The sequence below is a fragment of the Panthera leo genome, chromosome F2 (assembly GCF_018350215.1).
Source record: "Panthera leo isolate Ple1 chromosome F2, P.leo_Ple1_pat1.1, whole genome shotgun sequence".
In the NCBI taxonomy this organism is placed as follows: Eukaryota; Metazoa; Chordata; class Mammalia; order Carnivora; family Felidae; genus Panthera; species Panthera leo.
The window spans coordinates 51,774,500-51,786,790 of NC_056695.1; the positions used below are offsets into that span (position 1 = coordinate 51,774,500).

Here is a 12,291-nt window from a genome sequence, read left to right on the forward strand (position 1 = left end):
CTTCAGTATCTTTCATACTCCAGACCTACTAACTAAAACATCGATTGCCCCTAGAATGATAAAAACAATTAAGTAATTGACTTTATTATATTAACTTTAATCAATTTATTTAAAAGTTTACCTCCCAGGTTTATACTTGTTGATTAAATTTTAAAATATGAGTTCACTAGTATTATGTGCCAAAAGATTATATGGCATAATAGTGTTTTTCATTTTTAAAATAGTAATGATTAAATCGATCCCATTTACAATTGCACCAAAACCCATAAAATGCCTAGGAATAAATCTAACCAAAGAGGTGAAAAATCTATACACTGAAAACTATAGAAAGCTTATGAAAGAAATTGAAGACACAAAAAAAATGGAAAAAGATTCCATGCTCCTGGATAGGAAGAACAAATACTGTTAAAATGTCGATACTACCCAAAGTAATCTACATATTCAATCCAATGCCTATCAAAATAACACCAGCATTCTTCACAGAGCTCTAGAACAAATAATCCTAAAATTTGTATGGAACCAGAAAAGACCGTGAATAGCCAAAGCACTCTTGAAAAGGAAACCAAAGCAGGAGGCATCACAATCCCAGACTTCAAGCTATACTACAAAGCTGTAATCATCAAGGCAGTATGGTACTGGCACAAGAACAGACACTCAGATCAATGGAACAGGATAGAGAACCCAGAAATGGACCCACAAATGTATGGCCAAGTAATCTTTGACAAAGCAGGAAAGAATATCCAATGGAATAAAGACAGTCTCTTCAGCAAGTGGTGCTGGGAAAACTGGACAGCGACATGCAGAAGAATGAACCTGGACCACTTTCTTACACCATACACAAAAATAAACTCAAAATGGATGAAAGACCTCAATGTAAGACAGGAAGCCATCAAAATCCGCGAGGAGAAAGCAGGCAGAAACCTCTTTGATTTTGGTTACAGCAACTCCTGACTCAACACGTCTCCAGAGGCAAGGGAAACAAAAGCAAAAATGAACTACTGGGACCTCATCAAAATAAAAAGCTTCTGCACAGCAAAGGAAACAATCAGCAAAACTAAAAGGCAACCGACAGAATGGGAGAAGGTATTTGGAAACAACATATCAGATAAAGGGTTGGTATCCAAAATCTATAAAGAACTTATCAAACTCAACACCCAAAAAACAAATAATCCAGTGCAGAAATGGGCAAAAGACATGAATAGACACTTCTCCAAATAAATCCAGATGGCCAACTGACACATAAAAAATGCTCAACATGATTCATCATCAGGGAAATACAAATACCGTGAGATACCACCTTACACCTGTCAGAATGGCTAACATCGATAACTCAGGCAACAACATGTTGGTGAGGATGCGGAGAAAGAGGCTCTCTTTTGCGTTGTTGGTGGGAATGCAAGCTGGTGCAGCCACTCTGGAAAACAGTATGGAGGCTTCTCAAAAAATTAAAAATCGAACTACCCTACAACCCAGCAGTTGGCACTACTAGGTATTTATCCAAGGGATACAGGTGTGCTGTTTTGAAGGGACACATGCACCCCAGTGTTTATAGCAGCACTATCAACAATAGCCAAAGTATGGAAAGAGCCCAATGTCCATCAGTGGATGAATAGATAAAGAAGATGTGGGGTACACACACACACACACACACACACACACACACACACACACAATGGAGTATTACTTGGCAATCAAAAAGAATGAAATCTTGCCATTTGCAACTATGTGGATGGAACTGGAAGGTATTATGCTAAGCGAAATTAGTCAGAGAAAGACAAATATATGACTTCACTCATATGAGGACTTCAAGAGACAAAACAGATGAACATAAGGGAAGGGAAACAAAAATAATATAAAAACGGGGGAGGAAAAAACATAGAGACTCTTAAATATGGAGAACAAACTGAGGGTTACTGGAGGGGTTGTGGGAGGGCGGATGGGCTAAATGGGTAAGGGGCATTAAGGAATCTACTCCTGAAATCATTGTTGCACTATATGCTAACTAATTTGGATGTGAATTTAAAAAATAAAAAGTATTCAGAAAAAATTTTTTTTTAAGTAATGATTAGTATTAGAACAATATGCTTTGGTTTAGTCCTCATTTCTCACCCTTGCCAAAGTATTGATAAAAATATATTTCATTCAGTTTTTGGTTTCTGAGATGACTTAAATTGTTTGGTTAATATTTTCTCTCTTAAGTTGTCAGATAATGAGTATTCCAATACTTTATTAAGCAGAAGGATTTTTTAAAGGATTTTTTTTAATATGTATCTTTGATGAGAGAGAGAGAGAAAGCATAAGCAGGGAGGAACAGAGTAAGAGGGAGAGAGAGGATCCAAGCAGTCTCCATGCTGCCAGCAGAGAGTCCAGTGCAAGACTCCATTCCACAAGCCATGAGATCATGACCTGAGCTGAAATCAAGAGTTGAACGCTTAACCTACATACTGAGCCACCCAGGTGCCCTAAACAGAAAGATATTTTTTTTAATTGAAGCACACGTAATGCCAAAATTAAAATTGAGGCAATATATAAAATGAAACAAACTTTCTTAACCACTCCTCTGCCTAGCCAGCAAAATCCATACAGAACTGATTTTATTCAAAGTGAAAGTACTCTCTGTGTCTAAGTCATTAAATAGAGAGGTCGCTTGTCTTAGATAAAGGCAATTAAAGAAAAATATACTTTTTATGTTGATCAAATCACATAATATTACAAACCATAACTCCAAAAGTAATTTAAAATGTCTGACAAAAAGGTAGAAATCAAAAGCATTAAAAGCAATTAGAATTTGGGGGACTGTCAATGTGATATCTATTGAAGACAATTAAGTTCTTAAAGTATTATTTTCTAGATTAAAACAGAATTTATGAGTTAATATAAATTTTCTTCAATAATATTACTACATGAAGTTTTTTTTTTTAAACCATTTCATTGAGGTAGGATTGACCTACAAAAAGCTGTGCATATTTAATATGTACAGCTTGATAAGTTTGGAGACTTATACATCCATAAATATCCATAAAAACTAGCACCACAGTCTGTACCATAAATATATCCATCATCTCTAAGAGTTTTTTCCTACCCTCTTTATTATTATTATTATTATTATTATTATTATTATTATTTTGTAATGAGAACACAACATAAAATCTACGCTCTTAGATTTTCAAGTATACAATACAGTGTTATTGTAAGCACTATGCTATAGAGCAGATCTCCAGTACTAGACTATATAAATTTTCTCACAGTAGCATTTGACACTCATCAATCATGTCTAATATTGTCTGTTTTGACTAACAAAAATGTTAGCTTAGGATGTTATCTACCTCAGCAAAGTTTGAGCTGTTTTGCTTTTTGTTAATATTCTCCCTTAGTAACTAACCAAAAGTTATGGGTTATAAAATTTCCATTAAAAATGCAAAATTTTATTTAATATGGGTGTTGAGACAGGATGGATAAATGACAGACTAATTTATGATTTTGAATATTAAAATTACTTATATTACCTTAAATATTGAGTACAGTATATTTCATATAATTGTTTCTGGTATACCACTCCCAACTCAGAGGAAATAAGATATAATTTCAACACCAATAAAGAAAGTAGAGGAAAAAAAGATTATTATTTAAATTTTTTTTAATGTTTATTTCATTTTTGAGAAAGACAGAGCATGAGTGGGGGAGGGGCAGAATGAGAAGGAAACACAGAATCCAAGGCAGGCTCCAGGCTGTGAGCTGTCAGCACAGAGCCCAATGCTGAGCTCGAACTCATCACCAGTGAGATCATGACCTGTGCCGAAGTCAGACGCTTAACCAACTGAGCCACCCAGGTGCCCCAAGGAAAAAGATTATTAAGTTGAATATCTGAATTATAACAGGTTGAATTATGAATTATGTTCAACGTTTAAACTTGTCATATTCTTAAAAGCACTTCATTTTGTAGTCTGTCATTTTACACTAATGGTAAAGTAAAATCTCCTTCAATCTCTGGGATATCTAGAAGTATTTAAGTGACCTCGTATGTTTTCTAAACACTGAAAAAAAGGACAAGAAAGAGATTTACTGAGCTCCATTTATGTCTGCTAGATATGTTTTTATTAGGAAATATTTGGTTTCAAGACACTGAAAAACACTCAAATAGCTTAAATCAGTTTTTTTATTGACATATAATTGACATATAGTATATTAGTTTCAGGTATACAACATAATGATTTGACATTTGTATGTAATGCAAAATGATCACAAGTGTAACATTAGCATTTGTCACCTTATTGTGTTAAAATTTTTTTTCTTGTGATGGGGACTTCAAGACATAGTTTCTTAGCAACTTTCAAATATGCAATACAATATTACTAACTAGTCACCATGTATGTTACATCCTCATGATTTGTTTATTTTAGAACTGAAAGCTTACACCTTTTGACCCCCTTCACCCATTTTGCCTGCCTCCATCCAACTCCTTGCCTCTGGCAACCACCTGTCTGTTAATATGTAAACTTGGTTTTTATTGTTGTTTTAAATTCCACATATAAATGAGATCCTACAGTATCTGTCTTTCTCTGTCTGACTTAATTAGCATAATGCTCTCAAGGTCTATCCATGTTGTTGTATATGGGAAGATTCATTCTTTTTTTTACAGCCGAATAGTATTCCATTGTATATTATATATACCACATCACCTTTATCCATTCATCCATTATTAGACACTTAGGTTGTTTCCATATCTTGGCTATTGTAAATAATGATGCAGTGAACACAGAGGTGAATATATATTTTTGAATTTATGTTTTTGTTTTCTTTGGAAAAATACTCAGGAGTAAGATTTCTGAATCTATGATACTTTTTTAATTTTTTGAGGAATCTCCATACTGTTTTTCATAATCGTTGTACAAGTTTACATTTCTACCAGTATTACACAGGGATTCCCTTTTCTCTACATCCTCACCAACACTTGTTATTTCTTCTTGATAATAGCCATTCTAACAGGTGTGAGGTGACATTTCATTGTGGTTTAGTTTTTCTTATTAAGGTATGGTCCCCAGACCATTAGCAGCCCATTCTCAGAGCCCACTCTAGTTTGCTTAATCAGAAACTAGTTTTGGAACCTGGCATTCTGTATTTTAACAAATGTTTCATATCAATGATTGTGAGGCAAGCTAAAATTTGAGAGCCACTGGTTTAGATCTATAAGGATCCATCCTGTCCAGATATGGAGCAAACCTTCTCAGAGACATGGCTAAAAAGATACTTGAGCAAAATCAAAACTGTATTAGGAAGAAGCTGTACTGGTGGATGTTGACAAGATAACCAGCAAAATAAGCTATCCTATGCTTGGGGTGTGTATTCTGTATTTAAACTACATTTCGGTACATATATAGTGTTTTTAATTTCAGAAAATTTGTCTGTAAATGATGATAGGTTTTCAAAATGGCAGCCCAGTACTGCCAGATCATGTTGTTGGTGTGTATGGGGGGTGTGCCATATGAGGGGAGGCAGGACCATGGTGCACTGTATGTGTAATGAGACTGTGTGTAGTATGGTGAGTGTGGAGATAGTTACAGTACCTCTAGGGGACTGTGGGAGAGAGATGTTAGGGTAAGTGTAGTTGGGCTGGTTGGGGAGATGGGAATAGCTGGTGTGAGAGGGAAGGAGGATATTTAGTGTGGGGTGTGCTTTGTTCTGTGCACACACATCATGGAATGTGGAGGAAGAAGATGTTGAGCTATAGGTGTGGTTCAGTGTTTGTGTGTACTATAGAAAGGTGGTATATGTGTGAAGGGTGGCATTGTGTGTACACAGTTTTATGTGAACACCCGATGTAAGGGAAGAGGACCTGGTTTAAAATGGAAGAAATATTCAGGTGTACTATTATGGCATTGATATTCTAGTTAAAATTGAGCTCTAGGTAGTTTTAGTTTATAACCATAATATTTAATCTTAAAAGTTCACTTCTTTGGTTAGATTGAGTGTACCACTGATATGTAGGTATAGTAAATATAAGTACCTTTTCAAGAAGTTAGGTATTAGAAAATGCAGTTTAAAATTTGACTGCATAATGGTAGAGGAATTTTCTGGTCACTTTAATGTTTGTATAGGATTTATTTGTGGATTTGCTTCATTTTTATATAGGCATTCTATGAAATGCCTATAGGGTTGGATGGTTCTCAGAGGGATGTCTCATTGCTTAAAAAAATGCTCACATAAAAGATGACATTTTATTGGATTGTTTAGATGTAAATAAAGAATAGAATTGTGTGACTGTATGAGCAAAACAAAATGTTAGTTAAAATCATTTGTGCACTTTAGGAGGGGCTCTGGAAACTGCACTTAGTACTTTTTTATGACATATTTTTAGTGTATTTCTTAGTGTACTCGTGTTTGCAAATACATGCTCTGTGTCTTTAAACTTTTGAGCCTTTTCTTTTTTTTTCTTCCACATTTGGGTACAGTGCAACCAAACTTAAACATGGGAAACCTTCTCTTCCCTCCCTGGCTTTACAGTCTCCACTCAGAACTATCTTTGCAATGGATACTACTTAGTGATTAGCTCTCTGTCTTGTCAATCAAATCTTTGTCTCTGGCAAACTGTTTTTGTCACTGTAGTAGGGCTCTTGTGCTGAAAATTTATCTTTAACAGAGGAAGAATGCTTTTTAAAACACTCCTTATGAGATTTGATATAACTTAATTTGCTCTGGAAAGGAAATGTCTCGTCTCTGGTATGGGAAAAAAGGGAGAAGACATCAACCACTTAATCATAAATATACCCTGGTAAATCTTAGTCAATGATTTCAATTTCTATATTTACTAGTCTTATTATGGTGACATGCTGAAAAATTATACTATTTCTAAAAGTTTAAGAATATTTATAGAATACAAAGAATATTTATAGAATACAAAGTTGTATGATTACAGAAAACTGCCTTTATTTCTGCTAATCCTAAATGTCTTCAAAAAAGGAAATGAATAAAAACTGTAATTTTGTTTTGTAAGTCTTTTGCTTTTCCTATTTTACATCAACAGGAAGTTATCAAATCTTTATTTGCTGCCTTAATTTTTTAATTTAAGCTGACCTTTGTAGGAAAATATTCAGAATTTTTTCTTAAAAATAAATTGAGTAGAAAACCAGAGTGAATTAACTTTAATTTTTATTGACTGGATCGAAGACTACATATATTTATAATATTGTGTATAAAGACTATTATTTTAATAATTTTGAGAAAAGACTTTTTTAAGCTATCCAAAAAGTTTCCAGTAGTGCTAAACTAATAATGAAACTTTAAAAGATACTCTAGTACGGAGAAAATCTCAACCTTACTAGAGATTCCTGTTGTTTTCAGTAAAAATACATGTGCATTATTTGTTAGAAACTTATGTTGCCAGTTCTTTCTATGGTAATTTAGGATTATAAGTTGCCTTATGAATATTAATTTTATTTTTACTTTAATTGTGGGTAATTTAAATAAAGCTAAATAAATACTTACAGCCAAGAATAACTTTGGAAGATGTCTCCAAAGCAACCTGTCACCCATAAATGTTAAGCTCGTGAAAATACCAAACTTATTTCACTGGTGTTACCTTTTACTGGGTTTGAGAGTACTTTGTTATGTCTTTTTATTTTTAAGTTGATTAATTTCAAATTTTTGTTTTTAAAGTACATCAGCACAGAGGGATGTAGCCATCTGAAATGATTAAATTTGTTAAAATTGTGATCAGATTTATCAGAATAGGTAACACAGCTTTTTTTTTTTTTTCTTTCTTTAAACCAAGAATAGTGGAGCCTTCATGTATTTTTTGATTGGTCAAATAAGTGTTTATCATTAGTTTGCTAAGACTTTAATACAGTTTAATCTGTTATAAATACAAGCAAAATTGTGGATGTTTTGAATTTTACAGGACATTGTAATGTGCATCACATACTTATTATTATTAGCACACTCACCATTTCCTGTTTTTAACCTTATAGGAAGTTAATGTGTGGTTTTGCCAGATATGAGAGCATGCTTCTCACTGGTCTTCAGTTCTGCCCTTGCATCTAGTTTATGTATTATTTCATTTAACCTTCACAATAACCTTGCAGAATCAGCATTACTCCCCATTTTAAAGATGAGGAAACAGGTATGAAGTGGTCACTGAACTAAACTGTCATAGAACACAGAAACAGCTTGACTCTGTCCATTCCTTATCTCACCAGGATGTATTTGAATGTAAACCAGAACGATTTTCTAAATGCTCATTTATGTAGTATCATATTTCACCTTACAGTAACTCTGCATGTTAACCAGATGTAGGTTATTTTCATTTTATAAATGAGTTAATTTCAGGCTCAGAAACATAACTAATAACTAATAGGTAAATGTGTTCTAAGATACATGGAATGAAAAACCTTTACCATTTAGTTTCAGTGAGAACCATATTGATCAAGCATGCTTACTGTCTTTATTTTTTTTAAGGCTGTTTTAGAGTTTATTTTGACAAACAACCTATGCTTTGATTTCTAACCATTTATTTGAAGCTATATATTTGATGTAACCATATGCTGTATCCTGCCTTTTTGTGTCTGTCAATAAATTATTATTTGCCTGAATGTTATAAGCCTATTTTTAATAAGAATTTAGGCTTAATCAGATTGAAGTCACAAATCATTAAATATAGCAACATTGTTTTATCTCTATCAATACTTCATTAATTTAATCATTTTTTTTTTCTGTTTAAGACCTTATATATGACAAGACAGATTGTTTTCGTACTTATGCTTTCATGTATGAAAACACAGGAGAAAAATCCTATAATTATTTACATCTCTGCAAGAATTAGTTCATACCTAGAATTTTAAAAAGAGCTACTTTAAACGTAAAAATCTTCCAGTGACCTTAACTCAAGATAATAATCATGTTTATGAGAAAAATAGTTATCATACTCTGTACTTCTAATAACACTGTATTATTCTAAACACTTAACATCATTTATTTTATTTCATCTTCATTGTGAATATTGCTACTCTCATCTCCATTTAAGAAATAGAGGCATATAGCAGTCATACTACAACCAGTAAGGATTAGAGCTATGGTTTGAGTCAAGGCATTCTGGCTCTAACCTGTGCCCTTAAATTCTTAGCTGTATTGTCTCTCAAAATCTTCACAACATAATCAGGGAATGGGAATTAACGTTTATTTTGTACATTTAGTGTCTCTATTTTATATATGCCTTACATATACTATCATTTATTCCTCCTGAAGTGGTTAAACTATTATTTCTGTTTAAAAGACTAGAAATGGAGCAATTAAATGCAGTTGCTCAAGGTTACAAATCTAGTAAAAAGCAGAACCGAAATTAAAGCAGAGGTTTCAATCCAAATCCAGTGTTCTTTCTGTGCTATACTTTGTTGCTCACCTGTAGTACGTTTTCACAAGAAATTTATTAATCGGCCTAGTTCTAGTCAGCAACCTAATTAAAAGATATATGTGTGTATATTCAGTGTAGAATATTTTTGTTTATTTGACTTACTAGTTGAAAAGCATATTTATTGCATATGCAAGTTATGAGGCATAATAATGAGTATCTGTGTGACCCCACTATCCAACTTAAGAACCAGAGCATTACCAATGCAGTTATATCAGCCTATGTGTCTTTTTTTCATCTCATCTCATGTCTCCCCCAGATTGGTAACCATTTCTCTGAATTTCGTGCTTATCCTTCTCTTGCTTTTTTTTTAATTCATAGATTTTATTTTTGGAACAATTTTAGGTTTACAGAATAATTGAATGGAAAGACAGTTCCCATATGCCCCTCCGTCCCCCAGCACACACACAGTTCTCTTATTATTCACATCTTGTATTCACATCTGGTATGGCATATTTGTTAGTCTGTGAACTAATGTACGTTGTTATCACCCAAAGTCCACAGTTCACCTTAAGGTCTATTCTTTGTGTTGTACATTCTGTGGAATGACATATGCCATTATAGGATGATACAGTATAGTTTTACTGCCCTAAAAGTTCCCTAAACTGCCTCTCTTTTTCCTTCTTTACCAGAATACTTAGTAACCACTGATCTTTTTCCTGTTTCTGTTGTTTTGCCTTTTCTAGAGTATCATATAGTTGCCATCACACAGTATATAGCGTTCAGAATGGCTTTTCAGTAAGTAAGATAATGTAAGGTTCCTCACTGCCTTCTCATGGCTTGATAGCTCATTTATTTTTAGTGCTGACTTAATATCCCATTATCTAGATGTACCAGTTTGTTTTCATCCTTTTACCTATTGAAAGACATCTTAGTTACTTCCAGGTTTTGACACTAGTGATAAAAAGCTGTTTTATTTGCAGATTTTGTGTGAACCTAAGTTTTCAACTCATTTGGACAAATACCCTGAAGCATGATTGCTGGATTGTATGATAAGTGTATGTTTTGTTTTGTAACAGTGTACCAGACTGTTTTCCAAAGTGACAGTACCTTTTTTCACTGTACCAACAGTGAATGACAATTCCTGTTGCTCCACATACTCACCAGCATCTGATGTCAGTGGTTTGAATTTTAGCCATTCTCAATAGGTATGTTGTGATATCCCATTATTTTAATTTATATTCCCCTTATGACACATGCTATTGAGCATCTTTTCATATTCTTATTTGCCATCAGTATATCTTCTTTAGTGAGGTGTCTGTTAAGATGTTTAGGTCATGAGTTGGGAAATATTTAATCCGCCTCTATTTTCTGGAAGAAATTGTAGATAATTAGTGTAATCTCTTCCTTAAATATTTGATGGAATTTATCAGTGAATCCATCTGGATTCACTCCAAATGCTCTGGAGCTAGAGATCATAACTACTTTGAGTTTCTTCTTAAGTACAGAGTCAGCTACCATAGTGTATGTATTGTTGCTTTGCAAAAATCAATATAATAATAATGGCACAAATGGAACTCTGTCCAGTTTATCCTTTTTAAAATTCTTATGTCTTTCCTAGCTTTCAACAAGTTTACATAGCTTTTCATAGAGTTATCTTGATGTTTCCTGGTAACTAATTCATTTTAGTTGGCTAGGACTGGGCCTCATACTTTCTGTTTTGGAGGGTTAATAATATTAATTCAGTTTCTTGAAGAAATAAATATAGGCCTGCTTCATTGATCTGTTTTTTCTTTTGTAAGTTTTGGTGTTGGTATCTTTCAAGGAATTGGTCCATTTCATCTAGGTTATCAAATTTGTGGGTATTGAGTCCATTTATAATATTCCTTTATTATCCTTCTAATTAATGTCCATGGGATCAATAGTGATGGCCCCTCTACATTTCTGATATATTTTTTCTCTCACTTATTTTAGTTAGCTAGAGGTTTATCGATTTTTATTGATCTTTTCAAAGAATTGCCTTTTTGATTCCTTGATTTTTCTCTCTTGATTTTCTGTTTTTAATTTCATTGATTTCTGCTCTAATTTTTCACTATTTATTTCTTCTACTTCAGATTTAATTTGCTCTTTTTCTAGTTTCCTAAGATAGAAGCTGATTGTTGATTTTAGATCTGTCCTTTCCTTATATATACATTCTATGCTATAAAATTTCCTCTAAATTCCTGCCTTTATTACATCCCAAACTGTTGATACTTTTTGGAATTTTTTTTCTATCTTCAAACATCTCAAATTTCTCCCAGGACTTTTGTGACTATGCATTAATGTGTGGTTTAAAAGTATTTGTGGATTTTCCCACTCTTTCTCTGTTACACATGTCTAGTTTAATTCTTTGGTGGTCTGAGAGCATACTTTTTATGATTTCTGTTTGTTAACATATGTTTTATGGACCAGAATGTGGTCTATCTTAATGAATGTTCCATGTGAGTTTGAGAAGAAGGTGTTTTGTTTTGTTGTTGTTGGATGAGTAGTCTGTATATGTCTGTATATGTCAGTTAGATCCAGTTAATTGAGGGTTTTTTTCAGTTCAGCTATGTTCTTACTGATTTTCTGCCAGCTGGATTTGTAAATTACTGATTAGAGGAGTTTTGAAGTCTCCCAACTGCCAATGATGGATTTATATATTTCAAGATTATGTGATGAGTATTCTTTTCCCCTGATATACCATGTAGAAAATAAGATTATTCCCTTTTATATGACATTCACTTCTTATATTTATTGTGCCAAAACGCTAAAACAGCATACACACAGTGTAATTGAATGGTTTTGAGTAGTTAACAGGTTTCTTTTTGATTAAAAAAACAGTGAATATATCTGCCTTCTTCCAAAAAATCTAGTAGGAGTCACTTGCAAATATATGTAAGAGGAAGTAACTTTAAATATAGATGATTTAT

At 33.2% G+C, this 12,291-nt stretch overlaps 1 protein-coding gene across 11 annotated transcripts in view; it reads left to right on the top strand.

Moving 5' to 3' along the window:
* OXR1 (oxidation resistance 1) overlaps positions 1–12,291 on the top strand; it is a 362,974-nt gene that overhangs the window by 335,400 nt on the left and 15,283 nt on the right. The window contains exon 1 of one of the 11 annotated variants that reach the window (XM_042924417.1): positions 6,373–6,769. The exons of 9 other annotated variants lie outside the window; for them this stretch is intronic. In XM_042924417.1, the coding sequence (XP_042780351.1) occupies positions 6,704–6,769 (66 nt within the window). In that variant the 5' untranslated portion in view covers positions 6,373–6,703. Of the gene's footprint in view, positions 1–6,372; positions 6,770–12,291 lie in introns of those variants that run through there. One more of the 11 variants, XM_042924416.1, reaches the window with a different exon arrangement.